A 22,768-nucleotide genomic window follows, 5' to 3' on the forward strand; every position below is an offset into this window, starting at 1 on the left:
CTGGCAGCTGCTGTGAGGCCAAGTTCAGCTCAGCAGAAGGAAGACCGCTTTAATTGTGAGGCCAGTCCCAAGTGAGTGTGTTCCCTACAGCTGGAGGTATATGGGCAGGGTGCTTAGCAGGACCTTGTTCTTGTGAAGGATTGGGCCTAGGACTTGGAGATGGCTCTGCATGACTCAAGGAGACCTTGGAAGAAAGAAAGGGAGCTGGTTCTAAGTTGGTGTGGAAAAGTGCCCTCTCTACCCTCTGATTTCCAGGAGTTGCAGCTGACTGCATGAATGTAGCTAATTAATCTTCCCCAAATTAATTTCCTTATCATTGTCAGAAATGATTTATTGGCGGGCCTGTAAGGAGAGTTGGCCTATGGTGGTCAAAGCCGAGGACTGGAAGAGGTGGGTAAGAGGTGCCCGTCAGTGCACAGCATCCCCACAGCCCTGGGTAGCCCAGCCTGTGGACCCCTTGGAGCCCTGGACACTGGCTGTCTCCCAACACTCAGGTGAGGGTGACCTTGAGGGTTCAGAGGCTCCCTACTACTCGGCCAGGTGCCCTGACTAGAAGGTGCTCTTCATCCAAAGCATCAAAGGGAGAAAAAGGATCCTTCACAAACATTTATCTTTTTGTGGTTGAGAAATATGACAGCTGTTGTCATGCCTAATTGCAACCAGTTTTCTCTGTGTGATCACTAGGGCCTTTACTGGGTTTTTTTTCTCATGTCTCTGACTTGCCTCCCCAACTAGATGTTCACCTTCTCTGGGCAGAGAACCTGCCTTAAGCAACTTTTGCACCTCCCAGCACTTGACTCAGGCCTGGGCACCCAGGAGGTGCCCTTTGCTGTGTAACAAAGCCTTTTCTTCGTACACTACTGACACTTTTCCCAAATCACTTCATTACTTGTTCCTCCCAACATCCACATGAAACTGAAAAGGCAAAGGGTTCTGCCCATTTCACAGATGAGTTATGGAAGCTCAGGGAAACAAAATGGGTTGCCTGAGTTACCCACCGAGCATGGGGCAGAGCCACAGCTCAGCGGGTCTGGAACTTCCTGCCTCAGCCATGTCCTTTCTGTGGGTCACCCGCCTTTCTGTGTATTTGCACAGCCACAGGCAGCTGCTGCAGCCCAGCTGTTACTGGTCAGCCTTGGGGCTTTGTAAATACTGCCTGCCCCTGCCCAGTAGGGTTCTGCAAAAGCCACCCACCCAGGCAGTCCTGAGAGCCAGGGTTCAGCTCAGACCTGAATGTCCAAGTAGAATATGGCCTCCCCACTGAGTTTGCCCCCAGACAGCACTGAGAGCACAGACAGGTGGCATCCAGCTGGCCTTTCCCCCCAAGCAGAAAAGACCTGCCTCAGAGCCTCTGCCTGGACACCCCAGATGGCAGGAGCTTGCTCTGTTTCCCTAGGCACCTTGTACCTTTATTGGCTGTTAGGTATCCTTTCTGGGTGCGCTCAGAGCATCTGCTCTGCCCGTTTCCTGAGCAGCTCCCAGTGCTTTGAAGCCTTTTCCAGACCTCCAGGTCCCTGTCCGTTGAACCTCATCTCTTTGTGGCATGGCAATGGAGTCTCCACCTGTGGACTTTAGGCCTACCAGGGCTCCAGGTGTGCCCAGCCCACCAGTGGGGACAGAGGCATGGAGCCTGCTGGCTACTGCCGCCTCCTGTCCCACACACTGTTTGCTTACCTTCATGGAGCGCCACTGACCCTTGGAGTGAGGGAGAGGACCAGAGACGGCCTCTGCTGTAGAGGGCTATGTGACTTCTGGGTTTTAGGCTGGCCAACCAAGACAGAGATCTCTGGGCTGCCATTGTCTCGCTGGCCACCCACACCTCTGCATGGCAGACCAGGCAAACCCCACACCATACTTTTATCCAGGTGTGTGCTGTGGGTTGAAGTACGATAGAGTTAACCCCTCATGGCCATGTTTCACCATGTTGTTCAGAAGGCAAAGAGGAGGCATCTCCAGTCTTCACTGTCCTTTAAAGTGGCTGTAACACACAGGGACTTAACCTTAACCTGGAGCTCATGACCTTCCTGGATGTGCCCAACACTTTGTGGGTGTGTGTGTGTGTGTCTTAGGGGGTGTAATGGGTATGTTGTCAGATCCCTAAAGAGATTCATGACCCCAAGACTGTTACGAAAACTGCTCATCACCTGTGACTAATGAGCTCCTTTAAAAAATCGTCTATATGAGACCAAGTGGTCAAAAATTACTCTAAAGCAAAGATGAGAAGGTAAGGGGGTGGGAAAACTGCGGTACTGGAAATGGTATACCCAGAATGGAATGAATGAGATTGATGACACATTGTGAAAAAATGTGACCAATATTGCTCAGTAATTTGTGTAGAAATCGTTAAATGGGAACCTGATTTGCTGTGTAAACTTTCACCTTAAACACAGTAAAATATTACTTAAAAAAAGAGACTGTTCTAATACACTGCCTTAGTGCCATCCCCAGGTTGTGCTCACATGTAGTTTGCTTTGGAATACAACAGGGAAGAATCATGGTCCTGGAAGGAATTCAGGGCCTCATGGGGGACCACCCTTTCACTTTCCAATGGGGAGAGCAGCCCACAGACGGGGAGACTTCTCTTGCCAGTAAAGCCGCTGGTAGAGCTGGGGCTGCTCCAGTGCTGCTGGTCCCACAGATGGTAGCACATGGAGGTGATGGTGTGGCATGTAGGAGGTACCCGTGGGGGAGCGGGGACATTGTGAGTGACAAACCCCTGGAAGATGGCTCTGTCATGTGGTGGCGGCTACTTGTCCTCTCTCATCCCTCCTCTTCCTCTCCTGATTTTAGTAGGGATGCCCTGTGCATTTGGGCAGTGGCTCTTGGCACTCCCACCAGCCCTACCTGGAGGCTGTGATCTTTGCAGAATGAGCTTACTGAGAGCCAGGTAGATTTGGCCTTAGAGGATCTACACTTTAGAACAGAGAGCCTTGCACATGCTCATGGCCAGGATCAGCTGGGCTCGCTGTGGGGCAGGGAGGGGGTCTTGTCTTGTAGCCCTCTCCCTGCCCTCCTGCACAGGCCACGTTGCTCAATCGGGGCCACCCTGCAGGATTGCACAGAGGATGCCATGAGCTCTATGTCTTAGATCCTGGAGATGGACCAAGATGTGTTGTGTTATCTGTTACTCCAGTTGACCCCCCAGGGAAGAAAGCAAGGAGCTGCAGTTAATGTGATGAGTATCTTGCTTCACTTTGTTGAACAGGGCTGAGAAATTTCTGGGCAAAGTGAAATTCCAGAGGAATATCTGGAGGCTTGCCTTTAGACTTTCCAGGGCAGGAGGGGTGTCTCTAGCATAATGTTTCCCAAACTTTCCTGATAAGAGTCATCCAGGTTGCTTGTTAAATATACCTGTTAGAGAGTCTAGGAATCTGGTTTTTAGTACAAGTGTTCCAGATCGTCTTCCAGCAAGTTTGGAAAATAGTCTTTCTTCCTTACCAGAAATAGCCTGTGGAAGAGAAGTGTTTTGTAATAAGTTTATTTTTACATATAATACATACATAGGTTCTCTTTCTTTTAAAAATGCTTTGGCTTTAAAGGTGGTCTCCTTTCACAAGGACAGAAAGAGCCATATAAACCAGAGACTCCATTAGCCTGAGATCAGAAGAACTAGATGGTGCCTGGCTACCACCAATGACTGCCCTGATAGGGAACACAACAGAGAGTCTCTGATGGATCAGGAGAAAAGTGGGGTACAGAACTCAAATTCTAGTAAAAAGACCAGGCTTAATTGTCTGACTGAGACTGGAGGGACCCCAGAAGACATGGCCCCTGGACTCTGTTAGCCCAGAACTAAAACCATTCCTTAAGCCAACATTTCAGACAAAGATTAGCCTGGACTGTAAGACAGAAAATGATATTCGTGAGGAGTGTGCTTCTTAGCCCAAGTAGACACATGAGACTATATAGGCAGTTCCTGTCTGGAGGCAAGATGAGAAGGCAGAAACGGACAGGAGTTGGTTGAAAAAAAAAAGGACACGGGAAATCTGGGGTGGAAAAGAGTGTGCTGTCACATCATAGGGAGAGCAACTAGGGCCACATAACAGTGTGTGTATAAGTTTTTGTATGAGAAACTAACTTGAACTGTAAACTTTCACTTAAAGTACAACTAAAAAAGGGAGAAAAAAAAAGATGGTCTCCTTTGATTCCCCAAATGAACCCAGTCCCTGTCCCCGTCTCCTCCCACAGAAAAGGTGTCAGTTTGGGGTGGATATCTTCTCAGATGTTTTCTTTATTTACACAGAGCTACAACCTTTTTACAAGATGTCTGTCTTGTGTTTCATAAACGGACTTCTTGTTGTATCTGTCATTTGACAACTTGCTTTTTTTCCATTCAGAAATATGTCGTGGAGAACAATGTGAGCACATATAGAGCAAATGTTTTTTTTGTTTTTTAACCTGCCATGTAATATCCCATAGTAAGGAACTGGCATGCTTTATTTAGCAATTCCCCTATTGATGGCTATAGCAGTTGCTTGCAATATTTCCTCATTTCTTGCTTCAGTGAGCGTCCCTGGCTATGTCTCCTTGTACACATTTGGGCTGAAGTAAAATTGTTATTAGGTGCCGTCAAGTCGATAATGAAACATCACCCAGTCTTGTGCCATTCTCACAGTCATTGCTGTGTTTGAGCCCATTGTTGCAGCCACTGTGTCAATCCATCTTGCTGACCCTCTACCGAGCAATGATATTGTTCTCCAGGGACTGGTTCCTCCTGATAAGATGTCCAAAGTAAGTCGTGTGTTTTTGGATTTTAATGGATTCTACCAAAGTTACCCTCCACAGTGGCTCTACCAGTTTACGTTCCTACAAAGAGCATGGGGAGAGGACCCAGTTCTCCACACAGAGTAACTAAAATGCTCACTGGTACATATGGAAGCATGGCTGAGTGGTACAACCACCATTCCTCTAGTACTTCCTTTGGGGATGAATAGGAAAGCTACTTCCTATCACCAAGCTAAATTCCTAAGACAGAAACACGAGGACTGCTGGAGGGGACTGGTACCCTCCGGCAGCGTGTGTATAACATAAAGGAAGCATGAGCACCAAGTCTGTCACCAAGTCAAAGACCCACGTCAGAGAGGCAGTTGGCACGATGGAATTCTAGAACCCCATGGGACTTAGAAGGTGATGACTGGCCTCTGAGGCTCTTTTGCTGACTTGCTGGGCATCTGCGGACAAGGTCTTAGAGCTGCAGTGGGCCATGTATAAAACAAGGGGGATTGGAATGAGTCTCCCATGGACTCCCAGCTTTGCCGCTCTATGAACCTGTGAAAGTCCACTGCAGCATTGGGCTGACTGAGTTCTCCAGTTTTATTTGAAAGCAAGAAAATGCCACGTCTAGGGTTTCACCACAACCCTGCCCTGTTTCCAGAGATGGGCCAGTGCACGCATCCCAGGAGCAGAGAATGCAAAAGATGGGGCCCTCTGGCTACCCGGCCACTCACCAACAACCTGCCTTTCTGCTGCTGCTCCACCCTTGCCCTGTGTGATGGTGAATAAGCCTCTCGTGAGGGATCGGATTGCTGTCAGGTCCCGGCCAATCTAAGATCAAATTCAAAGGAAAGCTTTTTGCAAACCCAGGTGGTCTGACCTGCAGAGAAGTCCCGACTTAGAGTGAGCCCTGACACCTTGCGCAGTGGCCATACCATGTAGTCCTTAGGTTGGTGCCTGTGGCATCTGGCTGACTGCCCACTTGTCTCTCCTGAAGCCTGGTTAAATTTTTACTCCCAAAACGACGACATGATTTTGCAAAAGGTCGGACAGTTGGGCGTAGTGTTTGCCGAGTTTCAGGTTGCTGAAACTTCCTATTCCCTCCCCTCCCCTCCACCCACCTCACTTTGAAGTTCAAAACCAAATTGATTAAATACAAATTTTAGGAACCTTTCGATTTGCTTCTTAAATGAACAGAATTCTAAACTTTTTTTTTTTTTTAAACGGAAGGATTTTCAAGTGTCAGCAGGTATAACTGGAACTGTATGTCAGCAGAGACCAGGGGCTTTTCCTGGTTTTAGGATTTGTAAATTCTTATTGAAACGGAAGTAAGCAGAGCAGGCAGCTGGGGGCCCCTGTTACAGCCTGGGCTCAGATCTCATTTTAATTAGGAAATATAGATAGCGCCTGCTGAATCGGGGCCTCACAGAGCTCCCTTCCCAGGGCGAACAAAGATGTGGTTTATATCCTGCAAGCCTCTGCGTTTGCAAATTACAGAGCTCTTCTGCGAGGGGCTGGAATGTCGATTTCTAGCTTAGGGAGACTGCTGCCCCGCCCCATCTCTCCCCCTCTCCACTCCCCAGCTAATCCCTGAAAATGATTTTGTTTTCTTGGGAAGATATTTGTTCCCTTTCTCGTCGCGGAATAGTTGGAGAATGTTCATGTTGCAAAGAGAGACAGAAATGAAGGCCAGGATGAGCGAAATGAGATTAGATGTCATCCAGCAAGTTCATCATTTTATCCATATGGATTTCTGGTCCCCTGAACTCTGAGCCCCTAAACCCAGACCTTACGTTAGATCAGTGTCAGAGCTGTTCTGTTTGACAGTGGTTCACATATATAATTTTCTCCCTAATGTGTTCTGCAAATGGTAGAGTAGAAATTTCAAATGAAAGACAGTGCCAGGCCCAGCAGCCCCCGCCCTCTTCTTCCCTCTGCCTGGCGTCATTTGAGCTGAGTGAGTCTCAAGAAAGGCCGCTATTACAGTGTCAGCGTCTGGAAGCAGCCCCCACCGAGACTCAGAGGCCGGCCCCTCCGCCTGGATGAGGTACTGGCAGCAGGGCCGCAGTGTTCAAATGGTGGGTGCTTGAGCCGTAGTCCTCACCGATTAGTTGGCTCTGGTTTGGGAGCAGTCACCACTGCATGCCATACCTCTCCTCAGCCCCTGGCCACACGGCAGTGACAGCTGTTGCCCGCCGTCCCTTTGTGGGCCTAACGTTTCCAGAAACTGGAGGTGGCCTGTCGCAGGGGTCACTCTGCCAGGGCTGCTGCCATTACCAGGCAGACAAAAGGGGATTTTCCCTTCCCCTGGGTTTACTGGCCCCTCAGTGCCTTACCTTCTGGTAGCCATTCCAGTAGCTGGATGACTACTTGGGATCCCTTTGATGCCAAGAATGACCCCAAGAACAAAGAAGGGAAGGAGGCTCCTGTGGTTTCTAATTAAACCCACTATTTAAATAACAATTCATGTAACCTGAAGGGTTGAAAGAAATGCTAACCTGTCCTCTCCCTGGAGCATCAGCTGGGTGGCCCTGGCTGGGAGGCTGAGGACTTGCCCTTTGCCAAATGTGTGACCGGGGAGGACCAATAATGAAGTCACACTGCAAGTTTGTGGTAGAGCCTAGGGTGCGTTGTGGGCAAGTGGAGTTGGTAGATTCATGTTTCCCCCCTCCCCTGTAAATTCACCCCTAATAAAGGTTGCCATCACTTGCCATCGAGTCGTCTCCAACTCATGGTGACCCCATATGTAGAACTATACTCCGTAGTAGAACTATACTCTGTAGTAGAACTATACTCCGTAGTGTTTCCAATGGCTGATTTTTTGGAAGGAAGTTGCCAGACCTTTCTTCCGAGGCTCCTCTGGGTAGGCTCGAACTTCTAATCTTTGGGTTAAGCAGTTTAGCACATTAACCATTTGCGCTACCCAGGAACTCCTAATAAAGGTTGGGAGGTAAAAAATGGAGGAAGAGCTGCCAGTGTTTACTCTCAGCCTCTGAGAAGTTTTACCCTTCTCAAGGGAAAAATGTGGAACTTTGTCTCCAGCATCTTAGAATCCCAGATTCTCATTTCTCATGAGACTTCCCTCTCAGAGAATCTCTTTGTTCTATGGAACTTTTTCCAGATGGGCCGAGTTCCACAGTACAAACAAGTGGGAGGCAGAGGATCTGGTTGATAGTGTTATTCATACCCCTGCCTCTCTGGACCTCAGTTTCCCCATGTGTTATAGAAGGGCCTTCAGATTTATTGCTTCCAAGGCCCTTTCTGGTCCTGGCAGTCCACTGTCCACCTCCGAGCTGCTTTGTGTTTTCATTCCGCCTGTCTGGGACCACAGTCCTCATTAAGTGCATTCATTTCACCAAATTGTTGTCTGATTACTCAAGGCGTGGTTGTGTTCCAGATTTGGGGGAAATGGAACACTGAGCACAATCATCTCTAGACAGGCTCTTCTGTGCCTCAGCCAGCACCATGAGCATGTCAGCATTTCCAGGCTTTCTGCGCTCTTGTTTCCAACTTTCCCCCATTTCCATTCCATTAAACTGAGCTAGTCACATTCCCGAACCCACCTCCCATACTCTTGCCTCTGTTGCTTCTTCGGTAGTTGTTTCCTCTGCCTGCGTGCCTTTCCTGGGGCCTGTGTCACTGTCCCTGGAGTGGCCCCCCTCCACGCACAGGCTGGGGCTCTTCCTTTGAGGTGGAGCACTGCCAGCCAGCTTGGGTCCCACTTGTCACCTCCCTGAGGTGGGAGCCCCCTGAGGGCAGGCACCAGGCCTGGTTTCTGCCTTCACTGCCTCTCCTTACTCGTCCAGCGCAGGCTGGGCATACTGTTGGTGCTCAGGTTATGTTTGCTGGATCAAAGCATGGCTATGAACAGAAGTAAAACAGACAAGCCAAGGTGGACTAACACCCCGTCCCCCTCCTTTCAGGTGACCATAGCCGATGACTACTCGGATCCCTTTGATGCCAAGAATGATCTCAAGAACAAAGCGGGGAAGGGGGAGAGTGCTGGCTACATGGAACCCTATGAAGCCCAGAGGATCATGACAGGTAAGCAGAGCTATTGGCACAGGGACTTGCTACTCGACAGGGAGGCAGAAAGGGAGCAGGGCCTCCTGGGCACCCCCAGCTGGCCATAGTGGGGGCAGGGGGCGTGTACTTTCAGAATGGTGGTTATTAAATCCTTATCATGGTTTATCAGTTCATGTTTCAGCTCCCTCAGGAAGAAACTGACAGGACACAGTGAAAGTCTGGATACAAAGGTACCAAATGCAGTTAGCTGAAGATAGGGACCAAGAAGTAAATGTGGAGAAGAGGGGAAAATTCTTTGTTTTTTAATTTTTTGTTGTTCTTTAGGTGTAAGTTTGCAACGCAGATTAGTTTCCCATTTGATAGTTTGTACATAAAGTGTCCCATGACATTTATTGCATCCCCCACAGTGTGTCAGCACTCTCCCATTTCCGTCCTGGATTCCCTGTTTCCTTTCGTCCAGATTTTCTACCCTTTCCTGCCTTCTCATCTTTGCGTTTGGGCAGATATTGTCCTTTTGATCTCATATAATTGTTCTAAGGAACATGTTCCTCTCGGGTGTTATTGTTTATTTTGTGGGCCTGTCTATTGTTTGGCTGAAAGGTGGTCTCCGGGAATGGCTTTAGTTCCAGGTCAGAAGGCTGTTTTAAGGCCATAGTCTCGAGGGTCCCTCCAGTCTCTGTCAGACAAATTAGTCTGGTCTTTTTTGTGAATTTGATTTTTTGTTCTACATTTTTCTTCCACTCTGTCTGGTACCCTCTGTTGTGATCCTAGTCAGAGTGGTCAGTAGTGGTAGTCAGGCACCATCTAGTTTTTCTAGTCTTGGGGTCATGCAGGCTGTGGTTCATGTGGTCCATTAGTCCTTTGGACTAATTGCTCCCTTGAGAGTCTTTGGTTTTCTTCACTCTCCTTTCTCTGGACGGGAAGAGACCAACAGTTATATCTTAGATGGTCGCTTTCACGCTTTTAAGACCCCAGACGCTCCTCACCAAAGTATGATGCGAAACACTGTCTTTATGAACTATTGTGCCAATTGACGTAGATGTTCCCCGAGTCTGTGGTCTTCGCCTTTGAGCTTAGACCCACGAGGCTTTTGGTTATGTCTAAGAAGTTTCCGTGACTGCCCCTTGTGTGCTCTATCATCTCTATTAATACACATGCAGCACCTACAGTTACATATGTAGAAATATCCACAACCAAACCTATATGAGAAAAAAAATTCTATCAGGGATTTCTGACTGAAGATACAGCATTTAAAACCTAAAACTTAACTTGGAGCTTCCTAGCAGCCTGGGCAAAAAGGGAAGCAGGCTGGGTTACCTTGCTTTCATTGCCTAGTAGAAGGGAACAGAGTAGATTATTAGTGAGGACAAAAGTATTTCTGGCCAAGTACCCACAAATCTTTGGGAGCTGAAAGAAGCATAAAGAAATGTGACAGGTTTACAGGAAATACGAAGGCTGTTGCCCTGTGTGTGTTTTCCCGTTGGCCTTGATGACGAAACCCTTTCAAAGCAATGTGCTCAGGAGAATGTAGCTGATCTACAGCTTCCTGGGAACCTGTCTACTCCAGGATAATGCTCAGGGGATCTTTAGGGAGGGGGTGGTTACCAGACAGCATTCATCTTGGACAGGCCCGCATGTCACAGGGTGGTAGGGAGATGGAAGCGGGGAAGAATGCCGCCACGTGGGTTCTCCTGGCTTGGTAGGACAGACTAGGGACAGAAGAGTGGCCGTGCTGGTTAATACCCTCTGACCCCCACACAGGGCAGAGACATGAACAGGGTAGGGTGGCCAGGTTTAGAGCTGCCCAGAATTTTGGGACCAGTCGCATTGGTACCCTGTATCTCTCAAGATTCAGGATGCAGATGCCTTTTTCTATGGCCTTGCTGCTGGTGGCGGTGGTGGTAGCATTTTGTTGTTGTTGTTGTTGATGAAGCTGGACTTTTTTGTGTGTGTATTTACATCTTTGAGCACTTGTTCCTGATTCTTCTCAAATTAGAGACAGAAAGAAAGGAAAGAAAAGACATTTACTGAGCATGTGGTGTGTGGTGGGCCCGAGAAAACCTGTGCTCATAGGGTGTGGAGACCATGTGGGATGGGGTGTTGAAGGATCTGGGGGCAAGTCCAGATTCTGTCTCCAGGAGAGTCTCTGCCTAGTGTTTTTCCTGTTCATGGAAAGTGGTTTTGTGGTCACCAGCATGGCCTTTAGGACGCTTGGCAGCTTTGTGAAGGGCTGAGGCAGAGAGTGTTTGCCCAGAGTGACTTAGGCCGGACTTCTGGAGGGCTGCCCTGTGTGCTTACTCCTGGCTTCCTCATCTCACCTGGTAAAGCAGCTTCTGGGCAGTAGGAGGCAGAGCGCTGGGCTAGTGCTCGGGGCCAGGATCCTGTGCAGGGGGCAGCCTGCTTTCCTCCAACAGCATGTCTGCTGTGCTGCCTCTCAGTGGAGAGTCCTCCCACAGATGAGCTCTCAGGCGCCACAGTCACACCGTTCCCAGCACCTCATCTCATCCCCGCCACCTGGGGCTGACAAATCGCCAGTTCTGTGGGCGCACTGAGGGCTGTGCTAGCCCTGGGCCTGCCTCCAACCCTCGGGGCCTGCGTACCTCCCTGCAGCTCCAGGCCAGTATGGCATTCAGCAAGTGTTGACCTGGGCAGAAAAAAAGTAGCCGTTGCAGGAGTTACCCTAGGACACTTTGGCACATTCAGAATGCCAGGGCAGCAAGGGCTTTTACAGATGAGGAAACTGAAGCTAGGGAAGGCGAGGGACTTGTCCAAAGATTCACAATGAATTGCTGGCAGAATGCCCAGAGTGGCCTCTCCTTAGCAGGGGAAACTTTGGGGTGAGGGTATTAAAGAAAGGGCAGCATTTGTGTTTGCTGTTACGGCATCTGGGATACAGGAAACGGCAGGGCCTGAGGCTGGGGAGGCCCGTGCTGGGTACTTGAACGTATACACTCATTAAGCTTCACAGTGTCCCACTTTACAGGTAAGGGAAGCTGAAAGGATAAGTCATTTCCCTGGGGTCACACAGGTAGAAGAAGTGAGTGCCTCGGGCCTGAGTCTGCGGAACATGGAGGCAGAGAGCTGGATGCAGGTCCTGCTGAAATGTTGCTGAGCTGCAGGCAGGATGATGGTTTAGAAGTCCAGACTCAGGATTCTAGGGGGTGAGGAGGATCTGCCACTGTCTAGAGTTTTTGGAAGAAGCCGGAGTTCCCACTGGAGTTATGCCATGGACCCCAGAGTGGAGTGGCTTTTTTACTGGGTCAGTTTGGCCTATGGAACTTTGACATTTTCACAAGGCATGCTCTATAGGGGCCAGGGCAATTTGAGTTAACCAGGCACCTGTTAAGACCTTTGGCATTCTCTCACCAAAGTAGTATCTATGTATTTGCTGCTCTGGGCTTTTTCTTAGCTTGGAGGTTATGCCCAAATTTTACCCAAGTGCTTCATTTTTAAGGATACTCCACACATATACATTGCTGTCGAGTCGATTTCAACTCATAGTGACCCCATAGGACAGAATAGAACTGCCCCATAGGGTTCCCAAGGCTGTAATCTTTATGCAAGCAGGCTGCGACATCTTTCTCCCACGGAGCAGCTGGTGGGTTAGAACCTCTGATCTTCCGGTTAGCAGCCGAGCGCTTTGACCACTGCACCAGCAGGGCCTCTTGTTTTTAAGGATATAGGTGATTAAACGGGACCTTTTCCGGCTTGATATTCTAGCTGCAGCTCTCTATCTCAGAATTCTTTGTGTGTCACGTCACCGTGGTGATTGATGGCAGGGTGGACTTGGGCTAGGGTGAGCCATGACTGTGTAAGGTTCTAGGAAGCAGCTCTCTGAGCTGATGCAAAACTCTGGTGGGCGGGGGAGGAATGCGGGGGATGAGAGGCTCTTGCTGGCAGTGGGGCAGAGGAGGATGCGTGTATCAGTGAGCATAGTAATAGGAGGTGCTCTCTGGTACATAAACATGACCCTGATGAGAACTGTGCCCTTCCTGTGCCTGAGGCAGTGTGCTAGTATGGAAGGAACACAGGCTGGAGTCAGGCAGATCTGGGACAGCCACTTGCTACCCAAGTGACCTATGGGCCTCAGGTTCCGCCTGTGGAGCAGTGGCCTTAGAGCAGCAGGCTTTCTGCTGTTACTGGCAGTTAGACCGTGGGCAGCTCATTCCAGGCCTCTGTTTTCCCATCTTTGGAATGGGGTCATTAACAGCAAGAGTGATGGCAGCAGCTAAGATCTCTAGTTCTTGTTTACAGCGTGCAGTGGGAATTCTTACTGGACCCTCATAATTACTCTTTGAGGGGTGAGTGCAGGTAGCCACTGACTTAGGACGGTATTCCCTCCGGACTGCTCCATCAAAGTCAGTTCTGACATAAGTACCTCTGTTTTTTGTTTTTTTTTTTAGTTTTCGTTATTGTTGCCTTTTATCATCAGTATTTTTATAAATTCGATTGTTATTTGTCTTCGGGAGTTGGAAACATTACATATAAACTTATAAACTTAGAGCTTCAACGTTGGTGCTTCCCGCTTCTCTAATTATATGCATGTTAGGTAAGCTAAAAAACAAAAACCGGACAGTCGTAAGTGCTTTTCATCCGCTCAGATATGCCATAATTCACAGGCTGCCTGTACTCCATTCAACCTATGAGGAAACTGACAGAGGGGTTTAGTAAGTTGTCCAAGGGAGCTAGCTAATATGTCAGTTGTGAGACTGACTTCCGAGGCCCTGATTTTAACCGCTGTGCAGGATGGTCTCTCCAGAGCCTGCCTACCGCTGGTGCCATGCAGCTTGCCGTGATTTGCAGATTCGCCTGCATGGCCACCTTGGGCTCGATTAAGTGAAGAAGTTCTGTCCTCTGCATCCCTTGGCTCCATGCAGCCAGTGTGGAGAGCTTTTGCAAGGTATGCTTTTGTGAACAGAGAGCTTGGCCCAGTCCAGTGGGCTGTGGCTGATATAGAGCGGGTAGAGAAGTATGCCTGTTTTCTCCAGGGGCTCTTCTTACTCTGCCTCAACTTACCCTTTCCACAGACTCTTCTTTTATGTCTCCTGCAGGAGTTATGTTCTGACTCCAAGATGGAGGCTCAGCTCTTCTCAGAACCTCAGAGCCCAAAAGCCCATGGGTTGCCTGGGCCTCACCCTCCATCCCCACTGCCTCTTTCACCCCAGCAGCAGCTCCGGGGGCACTTCCTTAAAACCCTGGAAGTCTGGAAACCAACTGGAAAGTTAGTGATCCAATCCAAGCTTCCCATTTTACAGAATGGGAAACTGAGGCTCAGAAATAGTCAATCCTTTTGAGATTTCTTTTTAAACCCACTAAGTAAATGTGTGAAGCTGTCATGTGAGGCAGTGAGCTGCCCATCACCAGAGGTATCCAAGCAGAGGCAGACAGCCAGCATTGAGAGATAACATGACAGGTAGTTAAGCCTCAGATGGATGAATGGCTTAAGCCACTTCTGAGGTCTCCTTCAACTCTGAGCTTCCAAGACGATGCCACAATTCACTGTGACCTGCCTTTGAATACAGTGATTGTCATTTGTCATCCAGGACCAATCCCACCAAGGGAGCACCTGAAACTGACTTTGAATAGAAAGGTGTGATGGTTAAGGTTGTGTGTAAACTTGGCTGGGCCATAATTCTTAGTGGTTTGGCAGTCCTATAGATAATGTGATCACTTCCATGATAAGATTTGATATAATGTGATCACCTCCATGATGGCATCTGCTGTGAGTAACCAGTCAGTTGAAAGGAAGTTTCCTTGGGTATGTAGCCCAAGTAGACATCCTGGCAAGGCTTGTGGGCTTGTGCTTGCTCTGGATCCTACAGCTGGCTCCTGTTCATCTGACCTCCAGTTCTTGGGACCTGAGCTAGCAGCTTGCCTGTGGTCTTGCCTGCTGATCTTGGAATTTGTCGATCTTTGGAGCCTGTGAGCAAGAGCCCTGTTCTCTGACCTGCCCATCTTGGGTTCGCCAGCCCCTGCTGCTAAGTCAGTCAGGAGAAGCCTGTTTCTTGACACACAGACTTGGGACGATCCAGCATCTACAACCGTTTGAGCGGTTTCCCTTGATGTAAATCTCTCTCTCCATGTATATATATAACCCAGTGCTGTCAAGTCAATTCTGACTCATAGCAACCCTATAGGACAGAGTAGAACTGCCCCTTAGAGTTTCCAAAGAGCACCTGGTGGATTCTAACTGCTGACCCTTTGGTTAGCGGCTGTAGCACTTAACCACTATGCCACCAGCATTTCCGTGTGTGTGTGTGTGTGTGTGTGTGTGTGTGTGTATGTATATATATGCTTTACTGGTTTTGCTTCTCTAGAGAGCCCACCTGTCTTAGTTATCTAGTGCTGCTGTCACAGAAATACCACAAGTGGATGGCTTTAACAAAGAGAAATTTATTTTCTTACAGTCTAGGGTTGCTATGAGTCGGAATCGACTTGATGGCACTGGGTTTGATTTTGGTATTTTCTAGTAGGCTAGAAGTCCAAATTCAGGGTTTCAGCTCTAAAGGAAGGCTTTCTCTCTCTGTCCGCTCTGGAGGAAGGTCTTTGTCCTCAGTCTTCCCCTGGTCAAGGACCTTCTTAGGCACAGGGACCCCGGGTCCAAAGGACATGCTTTGCTGTGGTGCTGCTTTCTTGGTGGTATGAGGTCCCCCGCTCTCTGCTTGCTTCTCTTTCCTTTTATCTCTTGAGATAAAAGGTGGTGCAGACCACACCCCAGGGAAACTCCCTTTACTTTGGATCTGGGAGGTGACCTGAGTAAGGGTGGTGTTATAATCCCACCCTAATCCTCTTAACATAAAATTACAATTCCTTCCTTACAAATCCTTCACAAAATGGAGGACAACCACACAATACTGGGAATCATGGCCTAACCAAGTTGATACGAACATATTTGGGCGACATAATTCAACCCATGACACCAGCCTAAGACATTTGGTACTGGAAGTGAGGTGCTGTTCTAACAGATAACCTAAAATGTGGAAGCAGTTTTGAAACTGAATGGGTAGAGGCTAAAAGAGTTTTTAAAGTGCCTAATAGTAAAAGTCTAGATTGCCTTAAGAGACTGTTGGTAGAATTATGAACATTAAAGACAATTCTGGTGAGGACTCAGAAGGAAATGAGGAGAGCTGTTACTTTGGAGATGGTGCAGACAGTGAGAAGCAGCAGCTGAACCAGGAGACTGGCCTAAGACAGCACTAGAGCTGATCCATGGAGTGAGAGAGCTGAGTGCCTTTGTGCAGGAGGCTTCCTGGCAGAGTGGGGCGCCTCTGAGCACTTATCGGTGAAGCCAGGCTTGCCGACCCATGGATCAAGAGCGCTGAGTGCCTTCCAGCTAAAGTTTACTGGCGGAGTGGGGTGCTTCCAAGCACTTATCAGTGGAGCTAAAGAGCTATGGGATGCTTGTCCCAGCAAGGCAGATGGGGACAGTGAGGCCCGAGGGGCTGAAAGGCCAAGGAGCCAGGAAGCAGAAGCTGAAGAGACAAGAAACATGGGAAGCAGAGCTGCTTCAGTCTCAAAGGGTAGGGCCACAACCTCTGAGGTCTCAAAGGGTGGAGTCGCCACTCAGATGAACTAGGAGAATGGGGTCACCCACAGCGAAGGAGCAGAGTTGCCATTTCCAGTGGGCCTGGAAGGCGGAACTAAAGCCCAGTGCTGAGGGACCTCCACTCAGAATCTAGAGAGTGTGGCCAAAACCTAGAGTGGAGGGTAGGGCCATTGTGTAAATGGTCTCAGAGAACAGAGGATTGTTTTCAGACCTTGAGGGCTAATGCAATGTGTTCTGCTGACTTGCGTGGTGCCTGTTATACCCTTCTTTCCCTCCCGTTTCTCCCATTTCTAATGGAAAAGTCTGGCTTGTGCCTGCCTGTTGCACCCTTGTACCTTTCGAAGCAGCTAACTTGTATTCTAGATTTCACAGATGAAGAGGGGTTTTTGGATTTTGGACTTGGAGTTCATTTAAGACTTTCACTATAATATGTGGTAAGAACATGAATTTTGGGGGGGCAAATGTTGAAATGTTATGGATTGAATTACGTTCCACCAAAAAATGTGCGTCAACTTGGCTAGTCCATGATTCCCAGTATTGTGTGATTGTCTACCATTTTGTCATCTGATGTGATTTTCCTCTGTGTTGTAAGTTCTACATCTATGATATTAATGAGCTGGGATAGGTGGCAGTTAATGTTAACGAGACAGAACTAAATCTATAAGATTAGGTTGTGTCTTAAATCAATGTCTTCTGAGATATAAAAGAGAGAGGCAAGTAGAGAGACGGGGGACCTCATTACCACCAAGCAAGAAGAGCCAGGAGCATGTATCTTTTGAACCCGGGGTCCCTGCACCAAGATGCTCCTAGACCAGAGGAAGATTGATGAGAAGGACCTTTCCCCAGAGCTGACAGAGAGAGAAGCCTGCCCCTGGAGCTGGCACCCTGAATTCAGACTTGTGACCTCCTAGGCTGTGAGAGAATAAAATTTTCATTGTTACAGCCACCTACTTGTGATATTTCTGTTATAGCAGCACTAGATAACTAAGACGAAGGGATCTCTTGGGGCTGGCAGCTTCCTTTCTCAGTACCAGCCTGGCTTGTGCTAATTGTTCAGTCCTGTTTCCCATTTTCACCTTCCTTGGCCCACCTCCCAGTATCAAATTCTGACCTTGGCCTTTGCCATGCCATGGTGACTGAGCTCGGCTGCCAACCAAAAGGTCAGCAGTTCGAATCCACCAGGCGCTTCTTGGAAACCCTATGAGGCAGTTCTATTCTGTCCTGTAGGGTCACCATGAGTTGGAATCAACTCAACAGCATCGGGCTTGGTTTTTTGGGTTTTTGTTACCCATCAGGCCTTGGTTTCCTTGTCTGTAAATTGAAAAGATCAGAGTATTTCTGGGTTTCCCTCCAGCTGCAGTGTCTGTGAGTTTGGTGTCACACCATGCCAAGCTACCTGTTGAGCCAGTAAAGTCAGGCTGCCCCCTCCAAGTCTTCCTTCCTGCTGACTCTTTCCCTTCTTCCCTGAGTTTTGACCCCCTAGGTTTAATTAAGGCTCCAGACATAGGAGCCCTGGCTGGTGATGTGAGAAGGGCACTGGACTCCAAGTCAGGCAGATGTAGGTGCCTGGGTAGGTCAGGACGCTCAGTCTGTTGAGGGCCAAGGTGTCCTCATTTTAGAACAGAGCGCACAGCATTGTTGTATGTCTCATGTGGAAGAAGGAGCTCTGCACAAGTGCAGGGTTGTTGTTATTGGGGGCGCAGGGCCTGTTTGGTCCGTCAGGTGATATTCTGTGCTGTTGAATTCTCTGGCAGTCCCTGTAGTGACCCCTGCTACCTGGAGGTGGGTGATGCCCTTGCCAAACCAGCAGGGTGCTGGAGCCCAGGCCAGGCCTTGCTGTGTTGGAAATTATACCAAGTAACCTGGGCAGATACCACCACTGCCCTCCGGAGCATTGAGGGTGTTTGGTGGTCAGTGCACTGAGGTGAGCAGGCCAAACACCAGGGTCTCAGGAGGGATGATGGCTTCCACTCTGGGTAACCCAAGTGGGGAGGTGGGAGGGGTAGGAGCTGGGCCTGCCATTCCAGGCAGAGGGGAGGACTTGATCAAAGGCGTGGAGGTGGAGTGGCTGGAGATGAGGCTTTTGACAGAACAATGACAGAGAAGATGATGGCAAGAGCATGTAAGATTGACTGGGATCACAAAGCTCCACTTAGCCTAAAGGAACAAATATTTCTGCAGCCGAGGTCTTCCCTCCCCAGGCCTTCAGCCCCTGGAATTCTCAGAGGTTCCCAGGATGGAGGTGGTGATGATGGTCCCAGCTTTTGCTGAGGTCTTTGTGGTGCACCAGCACTGCCTTAAGCTCTTGCTATGGATTAGCTCATTTAATCCTCACAACAAGCCTGTGAGGTGTAAGTGCTTTTATCACCCCCATTTTATGGACGAGAATACTGAGTCCTGGAAAGGTTGTGCAGCAGGCTCAAGCAGTGCCACTCTGGAGCCCTCACGTGCAGCTAATCCACTCTTACACCCATCCCAGAATTCTTTGTACTCCAGAGAGTTCGAGGAAATAACTGGGAAATTTACAGTTACTTAGGCCTCCTTTGTAGGTGTGACTCCCCCCACCCCGCGACATCCTTTATAAAAGTGTTCAAAGTGTCATCTCATAGAATGAATCACTTAAGCATTAATTAAAAGCATTTTCATATAATTTTTAATATGTAATTATGCATTCAGAAGTCCTAAGCATGTTTTTATTATTAAATCAATTTTATAGCATAATAAGAGGAAATTAGAAGAAAGTCATTTAACACAGAGCCCTGCTACCCTGCGTGACCTTGTTTACAGCTTACCTTCTGTCCTCTAACTCCGTACACTCGTAGGCACGGTCACTGGTTTTAAAGACAGGATGGGATATCCCTTAGGGGTTTCTCATCCTGTGGTGCTGCCTCCTTGCGTGTTAACACACGTTCTGAGGGGATTGTGGTGTGTATCATGTCAAATTGTCTGTGTTCCAACTGCCACCTCTCTCTTTGAGGAGAAAGGGGTCCACAGAAACCTGAATTCTAGAAACCTGGGTTCTAGCCCTGGCTCTGGCTTTAGCCTGCTCTGTGACCTTGGGCAGGTTGTTTCCCCACTGTGGGCCTCAGTTTCGTCATATGTGAAATCAGAGTCGGAGCTTTCTTTGCTGGGTGTCATGAGGATCCAAAGAATTAATAGATCTGCAATGGTTTTAGCAACCCTTGAGTTTCCTGCTCCTGTGGTTGCGCTGGGACTCCTCACCTCCACATGGCACCAGCCTAAGTCTTGCCAGGTGGAATGCTTCTGGGTTGTGAGGAAGAACTGACCCAACACCCTCCCAGGACCTGCGTACTGCCCTCTCTGCTCTCAGGACAGGGCTGGAAGGTTCAGGTCTGTGCCCTTCTGGACAGCCAGACTCCAGGGTTCACTCCTGGGGCTGCTGATCTCTACGTCCAGAATACAGCCCCCTGGAGACAAACAAGTGCTTCTCAGGGAAGGCAAGTGTCCCAGAGCCCATCTCTGGCCATCCTACCTGAAATTTCCACCCTCCTGTCATGTTCACTGTCATCCCTGCCCCTTGGTTCAAGGCAGAGCTGTGTCCCTGTCCTGGTAGCTGGGAGAGCAAAGGTCCTTTCCATCTGGGCCCCTGAGTCCAGGCCCTTCCCAGACCCAGCTCCACAGTGCCTGTGGACTCTGCCCTAACTGTCCATGCACTGCTGTTTCGCTCACCTAGCCTGCTTTGTGTACTCTGCCCCCAGGTGCCTCTGCACCCTGAGCCCCAGCACTTCCTCTGTCCCTGCTACCTCCGGGCCTCTGCAGACCCCATGCTCTGTCCTAGTCCGCCCTGTCTCCTAGGCCCCTCAGCCTGCAGCCCGTCCTGTTGGCCATGCTGTCCCCCAGGTGGGAGTGTCAAGATGGAACTGCCCTTGAAGAGCAGTCCTTTCAGCCCAGCATTTTCTTTCTGCTCGAGGCCCAGAGAGAGGGATGTGAGCTAGCTAGAGTCGCAAGGCAGTGAGCTACGAGCCGGCCTACTGGCTTCTAACCGAGGGCTCCTGGAACTTGTTTTGAAACCTGTCCTTAGATTCTTCTGTCAGGCAGACAGAATAGAAGGCTTGATCATGGACTATGCAGAGTTCCCTGGCCGGTCTATCATTTACCAGAATGACCTACCCACTGGACCGGAAGGGGATAATCAAGTGTAAATACATTTTGTATTAGTCACCCGATGACTTTCCTGCTCTTGGGAAACAATACTCACACACCCAGCTCTGTGGAGCGCACCTGCTGAGCTACAGGCCCAGGATGTTGAATGGGGAGGGGCACGTGAAGCCTGCATTTTCACAGGGCCCAGTGGGCCCAGTGTGGTTATTGCTTTCCATTCTCTCACTCATACTCCGCTCTCCCCTTTGTTCCTTGACCCTTGACCCTGGGCCAGGGTTTTCAGGGAGATTGTGATAGGACTAGAACAAGCCAAGGAAAGCTGACAGTCATTGAGGGCACACCTATGTGATAGATGACAGCCCCTGCCCTCAGAGGCTTCCTGTCATATGGGGCTGTCGACAGGGACCCAGACAAGCACTAATGTCTGTTGTATAAAGCCAGTCAAGAAAAATGACACTGGAGAGAGCACAAAGGAAGAGGCAGTAGGGCTCCTGAAGACCAGGGGGCTGTGTGGAGAAGGTGGCTTTCAAGCCAGCCACACTCAAGGTCTTGAGTCAAAGCTCCTTCCCAGTGAGGCCCTCCCTGGCCACTTATCTTGAATTTCTCTGCTCTTCTGCTTTATTTTCTTCCTTAACACTTCTCATTACTCAGCATGCTATATATTTTACTTAAATTTTATTTTGTTGATAGTCTGTCTCACCACTAAGATGTAGACTTCACAAGGGCACATAGGTTGCTTTGTTCACTGCTGGAACCCAAGTACTTAAAGTAGTGCCTGGTGTATTGTAGGTGCGCAATAAACATTTGTTGAGTGAATGCAGACCCGGGGCTGGTCTGCAGAAGTGCTCGGTACCCCTCAGGAACCCAGAGACCTCCCAGCCTGCTCCAAAGATTGATCTAGAAAGCCTGAGTTGCGTCGTTGGCTAAAGGAGTGGTGGAGGTGGGGAAGGGAGCTGGCTTTGGCCTAAAAGTGAGAGTGGGGCTGCAGACCTTTGGTGCCTTGTACCCTTGGTACCTTGTTCCCTCTATAGTGGGATGTCTGGCTGTGCTGCATCTTCCTCCCTCCCTCGCTGGGCTGAGAGCTCTTTGAAGGAAGGGGCTGCGTCTTAATCATTTTCGTTTCTCCTTCTGGGCTCAAAACCCATTGCCATTGAGCGATTCTGACCCATAGCGACCCTATAGGACAGAGTAGAACTGCCCCCTGGAGTTTCCAAGGCTGTAATTTTTACGGAAGCAGACTGCCACAGCTTTCTCCAGCAGCGACTGGTGAGTCAAACCACCAGCCTTTCGATTAGCAGCCAAGTGCTTAACCACTGCACTACCAGAGCTCTTCCTTCTAGGCTCAGTAAGTATTTATCGATTGACTGAATGAGTACAGGAATCCAAACCTGTATGGAGAATAAATGAAAAGAAAGGAAACAAATGATAAACAAATACTCTCTATAAATAGCTTTTCTTATTTTGCAAGAACCTTTTGTATAAAGTCGCAGGGCCTCCACCAGGGAACAAAGTGCCGTACAGTCATTCAGTGGTTGGGTATGTGCAAGCACCTGCTAAGTGCTGGTCGCTGTTCTGTGCCCTGTCCTCATGGAGCTCACACTGTGTGTGCAGGACCAAGAGGGGGAACGCTACCTGTCAGGGATTCCTGTAAACTCATTTCTGAGAACTCTGGCACAGGGAGTGTCCCTGATACTTCACTGCTTCTGGTCACTATGGCTCCGGATTACCAAGGCCTGGAAATCAGGGGCTTTCTGAAAGTCAAGAGGCCTCTCTGTTCTTGTCCTCAGTGGAGGAACTCAGACTTGGGGTGGGTGTCTGGTATTCTCTGGAGCAAGGAGCCCTATGCTGCTATGACACCAAGCCTCCTAGGTAAGAGGGCCCAGGTGCTGGTTGGAATCCTGCGGAGAACTTCGCAGCCAAGGGCCCAGACCCCCAGGCATGCAGCCCTTGAGCCCTTCCCTTCCTTGGCAGCGGTGAGAGAAGCAGGCATTCTACCATATACCCTTCTGAAATAAAGGAACAAGAATGTAAACTAGAGAGGAGCTTTCTCTCAGCTCCCTACCCCATCCTTGTGTTTCAGAATCCCAAAGAGAATTCAAAGACCTGAAGGAGCAGAAACTGCCAGAAATAACTGTCCAGAAATAGGTTCAGGGAGACTTAGGTCTGTCAGCAGCAAAGCTCCTGCTGTCTTTCACACGATAGACAGCACCCTTTGTGTTGGGCAGAGCATGTTGCCAGTTCCTAAGCATGGGTGGGGCACAGTTAGGAAGTTGCTTTAGGAAGATGAACCCGCCTGGGTGTGTAGGATGGCTCAGAGCAGAGCAGCCAGAGGCAAGGAGACAAGTTCTGTGAAGACTGCAG

The 22,768-nt window shown here is 49.2% G+C and overlaps 1 protein-coding gene across 2 annotated transcripts in view; it reads left to right on the plus strand.

The window, feature by feature from the left end:
- Positions 1 to 22,768, plus strand: part of SHB (SH2 domain containing adaptor protein B) — a 145,963-nt gene that overhangs the window by 41,975 nt on the left and 81,220 nt on the right. For both annotated transcript variants that reach the window (XR_010323060.1, XM_023545352.2), the window contains exon 2: positions 8,637 to 8,757. Coding sequence is in view for 1 of the 2 variants with exons in the window: in XM_023545352.2 (XP_023401120.2) it covers positions 8,637 to 8,757 (121 nt within the window). In the remaining variant the exon portion in view is untranslated. The remainder of the gene's footprint in view (positions 1 to 8,636; positions 8,758 to 22,768) is intronic.

The sequence above is a fragment of the Loxodonta africana genome, chromosome 9, assembly GCF_030014295.1.
Source record: "Loxodonta africana isolate mLoxAfr1 chromosome 9, mLoxAfr1.hap2, whole genome shotgun sequence".
NCBI classification, from domain to species: domain Eukaryota; kingdom Metazoa; phylum Chordata; class Mammalia; order Proboscidea; family Elephantidae; genus Loxodonta; species Loxodonta africana.